This window comes from Hordeum vulgare, chromosome 2H, assembly GCF_904849725.1.
Source record: "Hordeum vulgare subsp. vulgare chromosome 2H, MorexV3_pseudomolecules_assembly, whole genome shotgun sequence".
Lineage (NCBI taxonomy): Eukaryota > Viridiplantae > Streptophyta > Magnoliopsida > Poales > Poaceae > Hordeum > Hordeum vulgare.
In genome coordinates, this window is record NC_058519.1 from 386,864,153 (window position 1) to 386,885,484 (window position 21,332).

Sequence of the window (21,332 nt, forward strand, 5' to 3'; positions counted from 1 at the left end):
AAGGTAGTGTTAGGGCATATCTCGTCCTAAGTCCTTTTGGTGATTGATGACAGTATCTCTGCGGAATAATCGTGTGCATTGAGCATTTCTGATAATACATGGCAAGACACAAGACGATTCGTCGCCCCTCGGTGGTTTTGAAGCACGGTGGATTCTACGGTACTCTTTGGTGGTTTTGAGTCGTATGAAAGCCGTACTATTAAGAGGGGGTCCACGTCAGAAAGGTTTGGGTGGAATCAACGCACACACACGCACACTTTTTCTTTCCACCACCTTTTCTTTGCAGCAATGGAGCTCCCGCATGTTCTCTCCCTGTCTCTGCAAAAAGGTGTTGGAAATATGCCCTAGAGGCAATGATAAATTAGTTATTATTATATTTCTTTGTTCATGATAATCGTTTATTATCCATGCTATAATTGTATTGATTGGAAACACAAATACATGTGTGGATACATAAACAAAACACTATCCCTAGTAAGCCTCTAGTTGACTAGCTCATTGATCAAAGATGGTCAAGGTTTCCTGACCATAGACAAGTGTTGTCACTTGATAACGGGATCACATCATTAGGAGAATCATGTGATGGACAAGACCCAAACTATGAACGTAGCATGTGACCGTGCCATTTTATTGTTGTTGTTTTCTGCGTGTCAAGTATTCATTCCTATGACCATGAGATCATGTAACTCACTGACACCGGAGGAATACCTTGTGTGTATCAAACGTCACAACATAACTGGGCGACTATAAAGGTGCATTACGGGTATGTCCGAAGGTGTCCGTTGAGTTAGCATGGATCAAGACAGGGATTTGTCACTCCGTGTGACGAAGAGGTATCTCGGGGCCCACTCGGTAATACAACATCACACACAAGCCTTGCAAGCAATGTGACTCAACTGTGAGTCATAGATCTTGTATTACAGAACGAGTAAAGAGACTTGCCGGTAACGAGATTGAAATAGGTATAGGGATACCGATGATCAAATCTCGGGCAAGTAATATACCGAAGGACAAAGGGAATGTTATACGGGATTATATGAATCCTTGGCACAGAGGTTCAACCGATAAGATCTTCGTAGAATATGTAGGATCCAATATGGTCATCTAGGTCCCGCTATTGGATATTGACCGAGGAGTGTCTCGGGTCATGTCTACATAGTTCTCGAACCCGCAGGGTCTGCACACTTAAGGTTCGATGGTGTTTTAATATAGTTGAGTTATATGTGTTGGTGACTAAAGGTTCTTCGGAGTCCCGAATGAGATCACGGACATCACGAGGGTATCCGGAATGGTCCGGAAACGAAGATTGATATATAGGAAGGTTGTGTTTGGATTGCGGAAGGTTTTCGGGCATTGCCGGCAGTGTATCGAGAGTGACGAATGGGTTCCGAGGGGCACTGGGTGGGCCCACCACGCCCCAAGGGGTCCACATGAGTTTATTGGATGCGCAATAAGGTATAATGGGTTGACAAATTCATCCAAGGAAAGCCCACGAGGAAAAAGTGGAAAATCCAAAAGAGGTGGGAAAATAAGGAAGGAGTCCTAATCCAAGTGGGATTGGAGAAGGACTCCTCCCTCCCACTTCGGCCGACCCAAGGAGGCCACCTTTGGCCGGAGCCCTAGGGCTTTGCCCCACCCCTTGGCTCCCCCTATATATACTAGAGGTTTAGGGTTGTTTGAGACACAACTTTTCCACGTGCAACTCAAACTACACCTCGTAGTTCTTCCTCTAGATTAGATTTCTGCGGAGCTTGGGCGAAGCCGTGCAGGAATAGATCATCACCAACACCGGCGCTCCGTCACGCTGCTGGAGAACTCATCTACTTCTCCGTCTCTCTTGATGAATCAAGAAGGACGAGAATGTCATCGAGTTGTACATGTGCTGAACACGGAGATGTCGTCCGTTCGGCGCTAGATCAGAACGGATCGTGGGACGACGGTGATTTAAATCACGAAGTTGTACCACTACATCAACCGCATTTCTTAACGCTTCCCGCTGAGCGATCTACAAGGGTATGTGGATCAAATCTCCCTCTTGTAGATGAACATCACCATGATAGGTCTTCGTGTCCGTAGGAAATTTTTTGTTTCCCATGCAACGTTCCCCAACAGTGGCATCATGAGCTAGGTTCATGCGTAGATGTTATCTCGAGTAGAACATAAAAGGTTTTGTGGGTGTTGATGTTCGATTTGCTGCCCTCCTTGGTCTTTTCTCGATTCGGCAGTATTGTTGGATTGAAGCGGCCGGACCGACATTACTCGTACGCTTACGAGAGACTGGTTTCATCGACTAACATGCAACTCGTTGCATAAAGATGACTGGCAGGTGCCTGTTTCTTCAACTTTACTTGAATTGGATTTGACCGAGGCGGTCCTTGGAGAGAGGTTAAATAGCAATTTTCACATCGCCGTTGTGGTGTTTGCGTAAGTAAGATGCGATCATACTAGATACCCATAGCAGCCACGTAAAACATGCAACAATAAATTAGAGGACGTCTAACTTGTTTTTGCAGGGTATTCTTGTGATGTGATATGGCCAAAGAATATGTGATATATTGGATGTATGAGATGATCGTGTTGTAATAGTTAATATCGACTTGCACGTCGATGCTACGGCAACCGGCAGGAGCCATAGGGTTGTCTTTAAACTAACGTTTGTGTTTGTAGACGCGCTTACTACATTGCTAGGTCGTAGCTTTAGTAGTAATAGCATAGATAGCACGACAATCTCGATGGCGGCACGATGATGGAGATCATGGTGTGGCACCGGTGACAAGAAGATCATGTCGGTGCTTTGGTAATGGAGATCAAGAAGCACAAGATGATGGCCATATCATGTCACTTATGAATTGCATGTGATGTTAATCATTTTAGGCACCTTATCTTGCTTAGAACGACGGTAGCATTATAAGGTGATCCCTCACTAAAAATTCAAGATGAAATTGTGTTCTCCCCGACTGTGCACCGTTGCGACAGTTCGTCGTTTCGAGACACCACGTGATGATCGGGTGTGATAGACTCAACGTTCACATACAACGGGTGCAAAACAGTTGCACACGCGGAACACTCGGGTTAAACTTGATGAGCCTAGCATGTGCATACATGGCCTCGGAACACAAGAGACCGAAAGGTCGAGCATGAATCATATAGTTGATATGATTAGCATAGAGATGCATACCACTGAAGCTATGCTCAACTCACGTGATGATCGGACTTGAGTTAGTGGATTTGGATCATGTACCACTCAAATGACTAGAGGTGTGTACTTTTTGAGTGGGAGTTTATTAAGTAATTTGATTAGTTAAATTCTAATTATCATGAACATAGTCAAAAGGTCTTTGCGAATTATGATGTAGCTTGCACTATAGCTCTATTGTTTTTTATATGTTCCTAGAGAAATTTTAGTTGAAATATGATAGTAGCAACTTTGCGGACTGAGTCCACGAAACTGAGGATTGTCCTCATTGCTGCGTAGAAGGCTTATGTCCTTAATGCACCAGTCGGTGTGCTGCACCTCGAGCGTCGTCTTTGGATGTTGCGAACATCTGACATACACGTTTTTGATGACTATGTGATAGTTCAGTGCTTTATACTTAATGGCTTAGAAGCAAGGCGCCGAAGACGTTTTTGAAACGTCATGGAACATAAGAGATGTTCTAAGAGATGCAATTGAGATTTCATGCTCGTGCCCTTGTTGAGAGGTATGAGACCTCCGACAAGATTCTTTCTCTACAAAGTAAAGTAGAAAAGCTCAATCGTTGAGCATGTGCTCAGATTGTCTGAGTACAACAATCGCTTGAATCAAGTGGGAGTTAATCTTCCAGATGAGATAGTGATGGTTCCCCAAAGTCATTGCCACCAAGCTGCTAGAGCTTCGTGATGAACTATAACATATCAAGGATAGATATGATGATCCTTGAGCGATTCGCAATGTTTGACACTGCGAAAATAGAAATCAAGAAGGAGCATCAATTGTTGATGGTTAGTAAAACCACTAGTTTCAAGAAAGCCAAGGGCTAGAAGGGATACTTCATGAAACGGCAAACCATTTTCTACTCTAATGAAGAAACCCAAAGATTGAACCCAAACCCGAGATTAAGTTCTTTTGTTATGAGGGGAACGGTCACTGAGGCGGAGCTACCCTAGATACTTGGTAGATGAGAAGGCTGGCGAAGTCAACAGAAGTATATTTGATATACATGATATTGATGTGTACTTTACTAGTACTCCTAGTAGCAAGAGGGTATTAGATACCGGTTCGATTGCTAAGTGATTAGTAACTCGAAATAAAAGCTACGTAATAAACAGAGACTAGCTAAAGGCAAGGTGACGATAGGTGTTGGAAGTGTTTCCAAGGTTGATGTGATCAAACATCGCACGCTCCCTCTACCATCAGGATTGGTGTTAAACCTAAATAATTGTTATTTGGTGTTTGCGTTGAGCATGAACATGATTGGATCGTGTTTATTGCAATACGATTATTCATTTAAAGAGAATAATGGTTATTCTATTTGCTTGAATAATTACCTTCAATGGTTTATTGAATCTCGATCGTAGTGTTACACATGTTCATAATATTGGTGCCAAAAGATACAAAGTAATAATGATAGTACCACTTACTTGTGGCACTGCCGCTTGAGTCATGTTGGTGTAAAATGCATGAAGAAGCTCCGTGCTGATGGATCTTTGTGCTCACTCATTTTTGAAACGTTTGAGACATGCAAACCATACCTGTTGGTCTAAATGCACGGAGAAACTCCATGCAGATGGATCGTCTGGACTCACTTGATTTTGAATCACTTGAGACATGCAAAATCATACCACATGGAATAAGAAAGTATTGGATGCAATACATTTTTTATGTGTGCAGTCCAATGAGTGCTGATGCACGCAGTGGATATTGTTATGTTCTTACTTCACTCATGATTTGAGTAGATACAGGAGTATTTACTTGATGAATCACAAGTTTGAAATATTGAAAAGTTCAAACTATTTCAGAGTAAAGATCATCGTGACAAGAGGATAAACTGTCTACGATATGATCATAGAGATGAATATCTAAGTTGCGAGTTTTGATACACAGTTAAGACAATGTGGAAATTGTTTCGCAGTTCATGCCACCTAGAACACCATAGTGTGATGGTCTGTCCGAACGTCATAGCTGCATCCTATTTGATATGGTGCATACTATGATGTCTCTTATCGAATTACCACTATCGTTTATGGGTTATGCATTAGAGACAACCGCATTCACTTTAAATAGGGCACCACATATTTCCGTTGAGATGACACAGTATAGACTATGGTTTGGAGAAACCTAAGGTGTTGTTTCTTAAAAGTTTGGGGCTGCGATGCTTATGTGAAAAAGTTTGAGTCTGATAAGCTCGAACCCAAAGCGGATGAATGCATCTTCATAGGATATCCAAAACAGTTGGGTACATCTCCTATCTCAGATCTGGAAGCAAAGTGTTTGTTTCTAGAAACGGGTCCTTTCTCGAGGAAAGGTTTCTCTCGAAAGAATTGAGTGCGAGGGTGGTGGAACTTGATGAGGTTAGTGAACCGTCACTTCAACCAGTGTGTAGCGGCGCGCAGGAAGTTGTTCCTGTGGTGCCTACAGCAATTGAAATGGAAACTGATGATGGTGATCATTGAGCTTCGGATCAAGTTACTACAAACCTCGTAGGTAGACAAGGTCGCGTACTACTACAGAGTGGTACGGTAACCTTGTCTTGGAGGTCATGTTGTTGAACAACAATGAACCTACAAGCTATGGAGAAGCAATGGTGGGCCCGGATTCCGACAAATGGTTGGAGGCCATGAAATCCGAGAGAGGATCCATGTATGAAAACAAAGTGTAGACTTTGGAAGAACTACTTGATGGTCATAGGACTGTTAAGTAAAGATGGATCTTTAAAGGGAAGACAGACAATGATGGTGAAAAGTCACCATTAAGAAAAGCTTGACTTATCGCAAAGATGTTTCCGACAAGTTCAAAGAGTTGACTATGATGAGACTTTCTCACTCGTAGCGATGCTTAAAATGTGTTGGAATCATGTTAGCAATTGTTGCATTGTTTGTGAAATATTGCACATAGGATGTCAAAACATTGTTTCCTCGACGGTTTCCTTGAGGAAAGGTTGTATGTGATACAACCAGAAGGTTTTGTCAATCCTAAGGATGCTAACAAGTATGCAAGCTCCAGCGATCCTTCTATGAACTGGTGCAAGCATCTCGGAGTTGGAATATACGCTTTGATGAGATGATCAAAGCTTTTGGGTTTGTACAAGGTTTATGAGAAACTTGTATTTCCAAAGAAGTGAGCGGGAGCACTATAGAATTTCTGATAAGTATATGTGGTTGACATATTGTAGATCGGAAGTAATGTAGAATTTCTGTGAAGCATAAAGGGTTGTTTGGAAGGAGTTTTTCAAAGGAAAACCTGGATAGAGCTACTTGAACATTGAGGATCAAGATCTATAGAGATAGATCAAAACGCTTAATAGAACTTTCAATGAAATGCATGCCTTGACAAGTTTTTGAAGGAGTTCAAAATAGATCAGCAAAGAAGGAGTTCTTGGCTGTGTTGTAAAATGTGAATTTGAGTAAGACTCAAAGCCCGACCACGGCAGAAGAAAGAGAAAGTACGAAGGTCGTCCCCTATGCCTTAGTCGTAGGCTCTAAAGTATGCCAAGCTGTGTACCGCACGTGATGTGTGCCTTGCCATGAGTCTGTCAAGGGGTACAAAAGGTGATCCAGGATTGAATCACTAAAACAGCGGTCAAAGTTATCCTTAGTAACTAGTGGACTAAGGATTTTTTCTCGATTATGGAGGTGATTAAAGAGTTCGTCGTAAAGGGTTACGTCGATGCAAGCTTTGACACTAATCCAAATAACTCCGAGTAGTAAAACGGATTCGTATAGTAGATATTTGGAGTATTTCTGAATAGCACGTAGTACCAGCATATCTATAAGATGACATAAAGATTTGTAAAGCACACACGGATCTGACAGATTCAAAACCGTTGACTAAAACCTCTCTCACGAGCAAGACGTGATCAAACCCCAGAACTGTATGGGTGTTGGATTCGTTAAAATCACATGGTGATGTGAACTAGATTATTGACTCTAGTGCAAGTGGGAGACTGTTGGAAATATGCCCTAGAGGCAATGATAAATTAGTTATTATTATATTTCTTTGTTCATGATAATCGTTTATTATCCATGCTATAATTGTATTGATTGGAAACACAAATACATGTGTGGATACATAGACAAAACACTGTCCCTAGTAAGCCTCTAGTTGACTAGCTCGTTGATCAAAGATGGTCAAGGTTTCCTGACCATAGACAAGTGTTGTCATTTGATAACGGGATCACATCATTAGGAGAATCATGTGATGGACAAGACCCAAACTATGAACATAGCATGTGGTCGTGTCATTTTATTGCTATTGTTTTCTACGTGTCAAGTATTCATTCCTATGCCAATGAGATCATGTAACTCACTGGCACCAGAGGAATACCTTGTGTGTATTAAATGTCACAACGTAACTGGGTGAGTATAAAGGTTCATTACAGGTATCTCCGAAGGTGTCCGTTTAGTTAGCATGGATCAAGACTGGGATTTGTCACTCCGTGTGACAGAGAGGTATCTCGGGGCCCACTCGGTAATACAACATCACACACAAGCCTTGCAAGCAATGTGACTCAAGTGTGAGTCACAAGATCTTCTATTACAGAACGAGTAAAGAGACTTGTCGGTAATGAGATTGAAATAGGTATAGGCATACCGACGGTCAAATCTCGGGCAAGTAACATACCGAAGGACAAAGGGAATGTTATACGGGATTATATGAATCTTTGGCACGGAGGTTCAACCGATAAGATCTTCATAGAATATGTAGGATCCAATATGAGCATCCAGGTCCCGCTATTGGATATTGACCGAGGGGTCTCTCGGGTCATGTCTACATAGTTCTAGAACCCGTAGGGTCTGCACACTTAAGGTTCGATGGTGTTTTAGTATAGTTGAGTTATATGTGTTGGTGACCGAAGGTTGTTCGGAGTCCCGGAGGAGATCACGGACGTCACGAGAGTTTCCGGAATGGTCCGGAAACGAATATTGATATATAGGAAGTTGGTGTTTGGATTCCGGAAGGTTTTCGGGCATTGCCGGCAGTGTATCGGGAGTGACGAATGGGTTCCGGGGGCCCACTGGGTGGGCCCACCACGCCCCAAGGGGTCCACATGGGTTTATTGGATGCGCAATAAGGTATAATGGGCTGACAAAGTCATCCAAGGAAAGCCCATGAGGAAAAAGTGGAAAATCCAAAAGAGGTGGGAAAATAAGGAAGGAGTCCAAATCCAAGTGGGATTGGAGAAGGACTCCTCCCTCCCACTTCGGCCGACCCAATGAGGCCACCTTTGGCCGGTGCCCTAGGGCTTTGCCCCACCCCTTGGCTCCCCTATATATACTAGAGGTTTAGGGCTGTTTGAGACACAACTTTTGCCACGTGCAACTCAAACCTACACCTCCTAGTTCTTCCTCTAGATTAGATTTCTGCGGAGCTCGGGCGGAGCCCTGCAGGAATAGATCATCACCAACACCGGCACGCCGTCACGCTGTCGGAGAACTCATCTACTTCTCCGTCTCTCTTGCTGGATCAAGAAGGCCGAGATCGTCATCGAGCTGTACGTGTGCTGAACGCGGAGGTGTCGTCCGTTTGGCGCTAGATCGGAACGGGTCGTGGGACGACGGTGATTTGAATCACGAAGTTGTACCACTACATCAACCGTGTTTCTTAACGCTTCCCGCTGAGCGATCTACAAGGGTATGTGGATCAAATCTCCCTCTCGTAGATGAACATCACCATGATAGGTCTTCGTGTGCGTAGGAAATTTTTTGTTTCCCATGCAGCGTTCCCCAACAAAAGGTCCAGCGGTAGTACTGCTCCGGATGGGTGGTAGTACCGCTTCGGGACGGTAGTACCTCTCTCTCTCTAAGCAGTTGTACTCCATCGGACTTTTTGCAAGTACTTTTCCAGCGGTGGTAGGCCCGGTAGTAGTATTTTTACTACCAAGCGGTAGTACCGCTCCAGGCCTAGCGGTAGTACCGCTGGGGCTGGCGGTAGTACCGTTCCCCACCAAGCAGTAGTACCGCTAGGGGCAGCGGTACTACCGCTTCCCCCAAGCGGTAGTACCGCTAGGGGCAACGGTAGTACCGCTTCCTCCAAGCGGTAGTACCGTGTTGCAGGTGGTGTAAGTGGGGGTAACGGTTGGATCTGCTCCCTCACTATATAAAGGGTTCTTCCACTCCAAGAACCCTACCTTTTGACCCTCCAAGACTGCATTGTTGCTCCTAAGCTCATTTGTACCCGATCTCTCTCCCTAGCCAATCAAACTTGTTGATTTCCTAGGTATTGGTTGAGAAGGCCAAGATCTACACTTCCACCAAGAGATATTTGATTCCTCCCACTAATCCCTTGTAGATCTTGTTACTCTTGGGTGTTTGAGCATCCTAGACGGTTGAGGTCACCTCGAAGCCATATCCATTGTGGTGAAGCTCCGTGGTCTTGTTGGGAGCCTCCGAGCATTGTGTGGAGATAGCCCCAACCTTGTTTGTAAAGGTCCGGTCGCCGCCTTCAAGGGCACCAATAGTGGAATCACGGCACCTTGCATTGTGTGAGGGCGTGAGGAGAATACGGTGGCCCTAGTGGCTTATTGGGGAGCATTGCGCCTCCACACCGCTCCAACAGAGACGTACTTCCTGTCAAAGGGAAGGAACTTCGGTAACACATCCTCGTCTTCATCGGTTCCACTTGCAGTTATCTCTTACCTTTACTTTGTGTATATTATTGTTGTTATGTATTTCTTTCTTGCACTAGTTGTCATGGTAGTTAGCATCATATAAGTTGCTCACCTAGTAGTTAATTTAGAGAACCTTTGTGTTGCTTTCTCTAACTTGGTAAGAAGAGCTAAAAATTGGTAGTTGCCTATTCACCCCCTTCTAGTCAACCATATCGATCCTTTCAGATAGATATGTGGATGTTTATACTAAGGCCAAAATGAACCAAAACTCCATGGCTAACATGTATAACCCAGTGTCCAAGGAGTACGTGAAGACCCACAAGCTAGGCTCACTCCACTTTCTACAAGCAGGACTACCCACCACCAACATTATTATGAGGTACACCTTGATGCCCAAATTAGGTGATGACAAGATGATGAGGGGGTACTCCATCAACATGCTGCACCATGTAGACACTCACACCAAGATCAGGGTGATGTACTTGATTGTTGGGACAATCAGAAGGAATTCTACTGACTAGAAGAGGTCTTGTGGATACGCTCCCTATATTCAGATGCTAATCAACTCCAAGATTGGGAAGAACGTATATCTGCTTGATCGTTAACACTTGACACTCAAGCCAGAGTTTGAAGATAATGTTGTGTTGATGGACCCAAGTCATCCCATTTCTGCTACTGCACATGCTGAGTTAGAGGTTGAGGCAGCCAAAGCCACTAATGATCCAATGATGAGATCCAAGGGTGATTAAATGGCATTTCTTATCAGCACCATCCAAGGGATGGAGAAGAACATCAACTATATTCCGCTGACTCAGAAGAGTCTTGAGAGGATCGTGGAAACCAAGTTTCATGACCTGGATATTAAGATGAATCAGCTCACTACAACAGTCAACTACTTGAAGCAGGAGGTTGATGCAGTGCCCACTCCCAACTCCATTAGTGATCATGATGATGGTCCTTCTCTTCAGCCTTCCACTCAGTTCAGAACTCAAGCCAGATATGTTGTCGTGTCACTTCTAGAGTCAAGACCTTCTTCATCAGCCCCAATATCAACTCCATCAGCTCCTACACCTCCATTGTCTACACCACCACCTCAGAGAGCATCAGCTGAAGCCTCCGCCAATGCTCTCCTGTTGATTCCTTCAACACCTACCGGAGGAGAACGTGGCCAGAGCGACGCTTAGCTCTATACCTTTGAACTTTTTGGTAACTTGTTGCCAAAGGGGGAGAAGTGTATAGATCATTAGGGCTGAGAGAGGGAGAGAGTTGCTTTTTGTTGCTCCCTTTAGTTTCTCAAACATTTCGTTTATCTGTTGGATGTCTTAAACCTTGTTGTGTTTGATCATACGCTTTGATTGTTGATGCTACTATTTCCTATCCTTGAGATATCTATGTGATGATCATTCATTCATTTATTGGCGTTATGTGCATTGTAATTCATTCACATCATTTATGCGCTCCACCAAGATGTATGTGACATGGAAGAGTGACCCATGATCCTAATCGATTGTGCATTTGCATTCAAACGCAAATTTAAAATAATGCACAAATTTAGGGGGAACTCTTGCTTATCATTTACTTCTCAAAGAGACGATGATATTCATTGATTACATTTTATGTCCAAGCTTTGATCTATATGTTTTCATTAATTACCAAAAAGGAGGAGAATAAAAGCACAACTTCTCCCTAGGTGGTTTCGGTAATTAATAACAACATATATGTCATTGGACTAATGATTCTATCTAGTATACTTCAGGAAAAGTTCAATGATGAATTGACTAAGGATTGTGTGGATAACCCCTAGATGCAAGAAACATCTATTAGCAAAAATCTTGAAGACTCTACATTTTATATTTCGTGAGAAACCACATTTGAGTCCATAGAAAACCCAGTACTATTAAAAGGGGATGAGGTGACTATGATGATCTGGTTGCTCAAGTGCTTAGAGATTAGCCACCAAAAATACTTATGAAATTCTCCCACAAATATTATGTCCAAACCACAAAGTCAAATTCTGTTCCACCAATATTTTTGAATCGGCCCTACTGAGTTTTATCCTAGACAGAACCTATGCCAAACCCTAGCATCTCGGTACCATCAAGTTTGGTTTCGGTCTGACCGAAAAACAGTGACCAACTCCCTGGTTAGCCATTTGCTAAAATTAGAATTTTAGAGTTTCTCAGATCGGTGCCACCGAGTCTGGTAACTGCCTAGGCTAGCCAAAAGCAGACCCTCCGAGATTCATATATCGATCTCACCGAAAAGCCTAAAGTTGCCACATTTTGCACTAGTCGGTGCAACCGAGTTTTTACTTCGGTTTCACCGAGTTGGGCAATAATGTTGTAACGGTTGGATTTTTGGAGATGCCTATATATACACCTCCACCTGCCTCTCATTCGGAGAGGAAGCACTCAGAATGAACCAACACTTGCCCCATCCATTTTTCTAAGAGAAAGACACTTACTCATGTGTTGAGATCAAGATATTCCATTCCTACCATATGAATCTTAATTTATAGCCTCCCCAAGTTGCTTCCCACCCAATCAATCTCTTCTACCCAAGCCAAATATGTGAGATAGTGATTGAGTGTTGAGGAGACTATCTTTTGAAGCACAAGAGCAAGGAGTTCATCATACTACCACATCTATTACCTTTTGGAGAGTGGTGTCTCCTAGATTGGTTAGGTGTCACTTGGGAGCCTCCGACTTCGTGTGTAGTTGAACCAAGAACTTTGTAAGGGCAAGGAGATCGCCTACTTCGTGAAGATCTACCCTGAGTGAGGCTGGTCCTTCGTGGACGTAAGCCATGATGGAATAGACAAGGTTGCTTCTTCGTGGATCCTTCGTGGGTTGAGCTCTCCGTGGACTCTCGCGACCGTTACCCTTCGTGGGTTGAAGTCTGCATCAACGTGGACGTACGGTAGCACCACCTATCGGAACCACGCCAAAAATCTCTGTGTCAATCTTCGCGTTTAATCTTCCTATCCCTACCCTCTATTTACATGTGCATGTCTTTACTTTCCGCTGCTATACTCTTAGACTTGCATGTGTAGGTTGTGCTTGACTTGCTACAATTGCTAAAACTTGCCCACAAATAAAATTAGAAAAAACTAAGTTTTTGTTTGGTCAAGTAGTCTAATCACCCCCCCTCCTCTAGGCATACTTCAGATTCCATACCAGGTTGTGTGGGAGGTGGGAGGGGGAAGGGGCGTTGGGGTTCTGGTTGCAGCAGGCGACGGTGGTGATGGTGCTCGTACGTGAATGAAGAACACGAAAAGGAGAGGAAGAAAGGTCTCGAAGAGATGGCTTTATAAAGAGATAAGGTGAGGAGGAGAGGGGCGTGCGGGCCCCCAAAGGACACGTGACGTGTAGTAAAGACAACTTGATGAGAGAAAATACCATTTGGTTTGTTTTAGGACCCTGATAAGCGTCACACGTGTGGCACGAATTAATTCCGTCCAAACGTGTGGGCTAAAAGAGGTCGGGCCAAACACACTTCTAGCCACCCACTGTGACACGTGAGCATTTTAATTTCTCATAAAAAATGCATGAAAACAGGGGCAAAAACAAATGATGTGACTACGAATCTTTTGGATTTTTAAAACTTTAAAATGGTTTATCTCTTAAATGAAAATTCCGACTAAAAACGTTTTCAACATTAAATCCGTCGCAACGAGATCTTTGAAACTAGATCTCACATCGATATGTTTCGACGACTTTTTTTGGGGCTAAAAGTTGTCATGTCTATTGCACATAAATTGCCATCATGATTATATTAAAGTTGCCATGATATATTTTAACTACTTTTTCTTCTTTGTTTAAAATAATTTTTAACATGTTATAAAAAGGAATTAAAAAACTAAACTTGCCATGATGAATTACTAAAATTTGCCATGATCCATGAAATAATTTTGACATGGTTCATAAGTAAAAAATAAATATGTCATTAATTACTTTAAAAATGCTTAGTCAATGGCTCAAATTTGCCATGAACCATAAACTAGAATTTCCATAGTGAATTACTTAAATTTTCCATGATACATGCACTAAAATTTGCCATGGTTCATACAACATGTTCAAAATACTATAATTGCCATGATCAAAATACTAAAATTGTCATGATCTATGAACTTAATTTGTCATGATGAATTACTAAAAATTACCATGATCCATGAATTAAATTTGTCGTGGTTAATTACTAAAATATTCCATGGTCAATTAATAAAAAATAGCGTGAAAAGTAGTTAAAATATACTGATTGTTTTAAATTAGAAGAAAAACCTAGATGAAACATGTCGTAGCAACTTTATTGTAAACACTATGACAATTTTAGTGTAAACATCATGGCAAATTTTAACCCTAAAAATGTTGTCCAAACATATCAATATGGGATCTAGTTTTGAAGATCTCGTTGAGATGTATTTAATGATAAAAATGGATTTTGAAGTAGATTTTTTATTTAAAAGATAAAATATTTTTAAGTTACAAAATTACATAAATATCATATATTTGATGTGACAAGATGGGTGATTACCTCGTACCACACGTGTGTACGTTATCATTTAGGCCGCCGCTACGGATCAGGCGAATGATTGTTAGATTTGGCGTTAGGGGACATCGGATCTGGTGCTGCATCCGTAGCTCCAGGTGTTGTCCATGACAACATTAAAAGTCAGCAAAAAGCTTCATGGCAACACCAGCGGCGAGACGAAGCTGCAACGGAGCACCGCCGTCGCAGGTAAAGCTCCAGTGCAGCACCGGCGAAGCTCCATTGCAACTTTGATTGAGCTTCAACGCAACACCGACGCTTCGACCAAGCTCCATTGCAGCCCCGACGAAGCTCCAACGCAGCGCCGACGGGTCCGATGAAGCTCCATCGCAACTCTAGTCGAGCTCCATTGAAGCCCCGACGGAGCTCCAACGCAACATCGACGGCTCCGACGAAGCCATGGCAACTCCGACCGAGCTTCATTACAGCCCCGACGGAGCTGCAACCGCGCTCCATTGCAGCCACGACGGGCTTCATTGCAGCCACGACGGGCTTCATTGCAGCCCGCGGCGCCGTCCTCGTGAAGCTTAGCTGCAGCCACGACGGTGTTGTGCAGTTCTCTGCTTGCAGCAATGGCGGAGATCCCCAATGGATTTGCAGTCATGGGGATGGGGAGGGTGAGCAGTGCGCGGGTGAGGGTTGGGCGAGGAAGACGATACGAAGAGCAGACGAAAGAGTATTGGACAGGGGAGGACGAGAGGATAAGGGGGTGCATGAGGCTGGACATGTGTCGAGCGTTTGAGACAGTTTAAACAGCGCAGAGATCAGCGGCCTGATTTAAAGTGTTCTCCTATCATTTAAGTTGTTTTAAGAGTTTTTCGTTGTGAAAAGAAGAAAAATTGAGAGTCTGGCAACCGGGACCCGTTTGGCAGAGAGACGTAGCAACACTCCGCCGACCTCGACGCCAGACCAGCAACCTCAAGAAGAAAAGAAAAAAACAGATCAGCTTCTTCTCCAAGTCCAATTCCTTCTACCCTTGGGCCGGCCGCCATTGAGAGGCTGCTTCCTCCGCACCGTGTCATCTCTGCAGGAAATCGGCTATCGCTCGCCCGGTACTTCGACCCCTCCCCGCCCCTTCTTCTCTCTCCTTCCTCCCCCCATCTCCTAGATCCCGCCATGCCAGTTAGGGTTGAGTCTTACTGCTGATTGGGTAGTCCCGCCATGGCGAGTTCGTGTCTTTATTTTGTAAATGTCAGTAGGATCCAGTTACTTCGATTGCGGTCGTGGTCCGGTGCTTCTGTTAGCTCGCACTGCCTGATTTGGTTTGAGGATGAGATCTGGCTCTGAGGGCTCGAAGGGAGCGATTCTTAAAGGGGGATTTTCAGTTCTAGGTTTTTGCATCTTCATATGGATTTGTTCGTTAGCTGAAAAGCCAACTCTATTCGCAAAATACCCGTGGAACCTCACCAAATTGAGAAAAGGGGAATCATCAATTTAGTCAAGATTTGTCCAACCCCATTAGCCACATCTTTTTGTCAGCTGCTAGAATCTAATGATTATGCCCTTGTCTGGTGCTATATACTTAGCTACTGATATATAGGCTGAAGCCTTGGGGTATGGCGCGTTTTCGCCCAATTTTCTTCCCTTTACTTATTGTATGCATCTCACAAGTCTAATCAGTATGCATGTCAGCCGTGACGGTGGTAAAGGTTAGGCCATGCCTGTGACCATGGTGTCGGTGCACGGTGCTCATATGTTCTAATAATCGAGTCTGCAGTGTGATGTAGCTGTTCCAAAATGTGACTTGTAAACTGTTCTGTTGGTTGCATTTTTAGTGGCTGATATTAGGATCGGTACGAACATATCTGCTTCTCGTGTCCTGATGTTAGGCCTAGTTGAATAACTGTCTTGAAACTAGTTTATTGAGCCATTGTACTGGCTGAGCTTCACTTAATATGTTCCTCTTCAGATGATTCAATATAATGTTTGGTATGTTAACTAGATGTTTTGTTGTTTGCCAAAGATGGTGAATTTAGTGTCTGATCTTAGGTTATGTATAAGTATATGTCTTTCATTCTTGACTTTGGGCCTCAGTAAATTGCAAGGTGCTGCAACTAGTTATGTACTAATTGAGCCATTAAAGCTGTTTATTTGGTTTATGCTGGCTGAGCTTCTCTTCATATTTATGCCCTCCAGATGCTTGAGTATTATGTGTGGTTTACTCTATTGGTTATTGTTTACACCACCTTGTTGACCTGGTTTATATTTTTGAATAATTAATGTCCTGTTGTGACAGGGTGTACTGATCATGTCTGTGATGCAATCATCGTATCTTCCTGCTACCCCTGAGTCAATTGCAATGGCTCAGGAAGCTAAGGATGCTTCAGAGTCCATTTTAATCCTCTACCGTGTGCTTGAAGACCCGTCTTCTTCTTCAGATGCAGTGAGAACAAAAGAAGTTGCCATTACGAATCTGACAAACTATCTCACCATAGAGAACAGGGCTGAGGAGCTTAGGAATCTGTTGACCCAACTCAGGCCATTTTTTGCACTGATTCCCAAGGCAAAGACCGCAAAGATTGTGCGTGGCATCATTGATGCTGTTTCCAAGATACCTGGAACTTCTGATCTTCAGATCTCACTCTGCAAGGAGATGGTGGAATGGACACGTGCAGAGAAGCGTACCTTCCTCAGGCAGCGTGTGGAAGCAAGACTAGCTGCCCTTCTTTTGGAAAGTCAGGAGTACACTGAAGCTCTTACCCTTCTTTCTGGTCTAATCAAGGAAGTGAGGAGGCTGGATGACAAGTTGCTTCTTGTTGACATTGACCTTCTGGAGAGCAAACTCCATTTCTCTCTCAGGAACCTGCCAAAGGCCAAGGCTTCTCTGACTGCTGCAAGAACTGCAGCGAATGCCATTTATGTCCCGCCGGCGCAGCAGGGCACTATTGATTTGCAGAGTGGAATCCTTCATGCCGAGGAGAAGGACTACAAGACCGCCTACAGTTACTTCTTTGAAGCGTTTGAAGGATTTAATGCACTGGAGGACCCTAAGGCCATCTTCTGCCTGAAGTACATGCTTCTGTGCAAGATAATGGTTAACCAAGCTGATGATGTTGCAGGAGTAATCTCGTCCAAGGCAGGCCTGAAGTATGTTGGTCCTGATGTGGATGCTATGAAAGCTGTGGCCGATGCCTACTCGAAGCGATCTCTGAAGTACTTTGAAACTGCTCTTGGTGACTACAAGGCCCAGCTGGAGGAGGATCCTATTGTCCACAGGCACCTCTCGTCTCTGTATGATACCCTCCTGGAGCAGAACCTGTGCAGGCTGATTGAAGCCTACTCAAGGGTGGAGATTGCACACGTAGCAGAGATGATCGAGTTGCCAATCGAGCATGTGGAGAAGAAGCTGTCACAGATGATCCTGGACAAGAAATTCGCAGGGACTCTGGATCAGGGCGCGGGCTGCCTCATCATATTCGAAGACGCCAAGACGGAGGCGATCTTCCCTGCTACGCTGGAAACAATTTCGAATGTAGGGAAGGTTGTCGAGAGCCTTTACATGAGGTCGGCCAAGATCATGGCTTGAGGAGATGTTTTGTTCTCCAGTTAAATCTTACACTTGAGCTCTGCTAGAGTCTCCAGGACATGAAATCCCCGAGTGTTGCCATTATTTCTTCCTTGCAAATTGTCTTCTGTTAGCTCTATAAAATGTCTAGCACATGGACAAGAAGACGCCGTTGTTTCTGCGTGATGGAAATACGGTTAGCACTTGCCTCATATGAACCATTTCCGTTCCAGTGCAAGGTGTAATGTTCTGTTGTTTTTGGCTCTTCTTTTTGGGGGGATTTCATTCATACAAATCTAATGTCAGATTTTTAACCCTGGCGAATCTGACGTTTTTTTATGGTATGTTGTTGGGAGCATGGCAAATTCTGTCGGCAGACATGGCAAATCCTTGCAAAAACCCGAGCATGACTAGATTTGCCATGTTTGCTGAAGTAAGTTACCATGCTCCATGAAAAGCGTCAGATTTGCCGTGTTTAAAATAAATAAATAAATAAATATTTCTTGGTGTGCTGGTGCAGTGTTGCAGATTCATTTACTGCAGTAATGCAAGATTAGTAGCTTGCTTGTTTGGTGATGCTCGAGAAGGGGTTAGTGGCGATTGAGGTGGCAGATTAGTGGAGGCGCAGGTCGAGATTAGCAGGGAGATTTAGGGGCCCTAGATGTAAGCGGAGTCCCTCATTGGGGTCAAGGGTCAAAGGCGGGAGGAGACGAGACATGCGGGCGTGCAGTGCATGCGTGCGCGGGAGAAGCGGCCATGAAACGCACAGACCAACCATTCCTCCCTCCCCACCTGCCTTTATATAGGCTCGCCGCGCCGGCCACGATTCATCCGTCATTCCTGGGTCACCACCACCAGCCATGGCCGCCGCGCAGGAGAGCAGCCCTGACCCCGACGCCAGCGCCACCGCGGCGCCGCCCACGCCCATGTCGGCGCCGGCGTCCTTCAAGTTCAACGTGCACGCGCCGGAGTTCGTGCCCATGTCGCCCACCGCCACGCCCATGTCCGCCCCGGCGGGCGGCTACTACTCGCCCTTCCTGCAGATGCAGCCGGCGCCCGACTGGAGCTTCCTCCATGACCACGAGCCCGTCTTCTTCATGCCCGACTTCGCCCACGCTAAGTTCGCCGCCGCCGCCGCCGCCAGCAATAGCGCCCAGGCCAAGGGCGGCGGCGGAGGCTCCGCCGACGTCGCGCAGAAGATCGTCAAGCAGGTCGAGTACCAGTTCAGCGACATTAACCTGGTCGCCAACGAGTTCTTGCTCAAGATCATGAACAAAGACTCCGAAGGTTACGGTAAGCAAAAAAAAAAAAAAAACAATATTCATTCACAAGAGACAGCATTTCATTCTGCTGCAGCACAGCGAAAGAGCACTACTCCGTATAACATTCAGACTAAGCTAGACATGCTATTTCCTTGTGTACATACAGTTCCCTTGTCAGTCATTTCATCATGGAAGAAGATCAAGTCTCTGGGAGCAACCAACCAGATGCTGGTCAAGGCTCTCCGCACCTCCACAAAGCTTGTAATTAAGCTGCTCCTTGCAACCTATAGCCATTGCTTGTTGCAGCTAGCAGATGAAGCATCCTTCTCACAGGATAGTGAAATTTCGGCTGCAGATTGTCAGCGATGATGGGAAGAAAGTTCGGCGCAGGCAGCCCTTCACCGAGAAGCACAAAGAAGAACTTCAGGTCACTGACTTGCAAAGACTCCATCTCATCTCTAGTCTGCCAACCCACAACTGAACCACCTTCTTTTGTCTGCCCAGTCCCGGATGATCATAGCGGAGAATTTGCCAGAGGACTCATCGAGAAACAGCCTCGAGAAGGTCTTCAGTGTTGTTGGAAGGTCAGATAAGGCAACTAATTCGCCACAGTTTACAAACAAATAAACATATTACATAGTATGTAGGAACTGATGATACATAAATCGTCCATTAACGACGTAACTGGCATGCCAACCAGTGTGAAGAACATCAAGATATGCCACCCCCAAGAGCCTAGCTCAGCCAGGGCTTCCAAGTCAGACACACTAGTGAGTAACAAGGTATGTATCTCACTTCTTCAACTCAGCTCTTACTGCACCACCAGAGGATATCTATATGTGTCATAATCATACCATCTAAGGCTCATTGTGAAGATTGACAAGTTTGATGTTTGCCTAGATCAGGGTCAGAACAGTAAACATTTTTCTTCCAGCAAAATTATGTTGTAACTATTTTACCTTGTGCTGTTGTGGAAGATGCATGCTCTAGTCGAATATGAGACCTCACAGCAAGCTGAGAAAGCAGTGAGTATTTACCACCACAGCACTGGTCATTTTTTCAGGTCATTGGCTCTTCATGTAGTTAGACTGATGGCGCCTTCAAAATAATTCCTGACAGGTAGAGAAGCTAAACGATGAGCGGAACTGGAGGAAAGGCCTCCGTGTGCGCACAGTACTCAGGCGCTCTGTAAGAACGAACCTTCTTTCTTACATATCAGTATTGATCTGCCGGCAATGCAGCATCAGCTACTCATATCTGTTTTACTGCAACTCCATGATTTTGTCACAGCCCAAGTCAGTAATGAGGCTCAAGCGGCCTGATTTCGACCACTATGCTGGCTCCGATGACGAATCGCCACACTCACAGGTGTCATCCGACTCCCCAACTTCAGAAGCTATCCATTCACCTGAAGCTCATGTAAGCACATCACTGGCTACAGTTCCAGTGCCGATTTCCATTCAGTTGGACAGGCAGTTGTTCAAGGTTTCTTGTCTCATGCAAACTGCCAATTTCACAGCCAGAGGATCACCAGAGTGGGGCCAAGAAAGGGTGGGCAAGAGGGCGAGGGAAGCTCCATGTCGTGGCACCGCACAGCCCGCAGTCTGCTCCTGCAGGCGCAGTCGGCCACTTTGACCCATCGAGTCCTCGCCAGGCGTCCCAGAAATGCCCATTGAGCCCCAGGCAGGTTTCCCAGAAGTGCCCATTCAGCCCCAGGCAGCCTCCCCAGGGCCCGAGGATGCCCGACGGGACACGCGGGTTCACAATGGGCAGGGGGAAGCCAGCGGCATCATCCGTGGCAGCCCGGACGGTTGCTGCTCCTCCTCCGGCTCCTGTTCTTGTCTAGTTCAGTTCCTGCAGGTTAACTGCTACCTATAGTGTATTTCTGAGCAATGAACTCTGTATCTCTATGGATACAAGTGGTTGACGAGCTTTTTTTTCTTACCTTCCTTTTTTAAGACCCTATAAATAAAACTGGCTGGCTGTTGCCGTATTTAAATGCAAGGTTGTAATATTTTTACTGTTTCACGGAAAGTATGAGATCTTCTTAAAGTAACAGCTGAAAGAATGCTTGGTGATGAGCATGCCTTGGTTTTCATCGTTGCAAGCTATAACAGAGCTAGAAGTTACTTACAAGTAATGCGTGATTACACACTCAGAATTTTATTAGAAACTAACTTTGCACCAAAAACTACCAGCCAATTCGTCTTC

General features: G+C 44.6%; 2 protein-coding genes across 2 annotated transcripts; both read left to right on the plus strand.

Moving 5' to 3' along the window:
• Positions 1 to 15,262: 15,262 nt before the first annotated feature.
• Positions 15,263 to 18,118, plus strand: LOC123426381 (26S proteasome non-ATPase regulatory subunit 11 homolog). The gene is made up of 2 exons (XM_045110202.1): positions 15,263 to 15,406; positions 16,591 to 18,118. Exon 2 carries the CDS (start codon positions 16,603 to 16,605, stop codon positions 17,878 to 17,880), a length of 1,278 nt encoding a protein of 425 aa, XP_044966137.1. The 5' UTR covers positions 15,263 to 15,406; positions 16,591 to 16,602; the 3' UTR covers positions 17,881 to 18,118.
• An 88-nt stretch (positions 18,119 to 18,206) lies between these two features.
• On the plus strand, positions 18,207 to 21,177 carry LOC123426380 (la-related protein 6C-like). The gene is made up of 9 exons (XM_045110201.1): positions 18,207 to 19,152; positions 19,288 to 19,382; positions 19,477 to 19,548; positions 19,626 to 19,705; positions 19,822 to 19,903; positions 20,099 to 20,146; positions 20,241 to 20,309; positions 20,412 to 20,540; positions 20,641 to 21,177. The coding sequence occupies exons 1-9, from the start codon at positions 18,720 to 18,722 to the stop codon at positions 20,965 to 20,967; spliced, it is 1,335 nt and encodes a 444-aa protein (XP_044966136.1). The 5' UTR covers positions 18,207 to 18,719; the 3' UTR covers positions 20,968 to 21,177.
• The last annotated feature ends 155 nt before the right edge of the window (positions 21,178 to 21,332 follow it).

Excerpts from the sequence above, each read along its gene's own strand:
- LOC123426381 (XM_045110202.1), top strand. The coding sequence starts at position 16,603 with ATGTCTGTGATGCAATCATCGTATCTTCCTGCTACCCCTGAGTCAATT.
- LOC123426380 (XM_045110201.1), top strand. The coding sequence starts at position 18,720 with ATGGCCGCCGCGCAGGAGAGCAGCCCTGACCCCGACGCCAGCGCCACC. Across the intron at positions 19,549-19,625 it reads AGCACAAAGAAGAACTTCAG|TCCCGGATGATCATAGCGGA; the intron begins GTCACTGACTTG and ends TTGTCTGCCCAG. Across the intron at positions 19,706-19,821 it reads GTCTTCAGTGTTGTTGGAAG|TGTGAAGAACATCAAGATAT; the intron begins GTCAGATAAGGC and ends CATGCCAACCAG.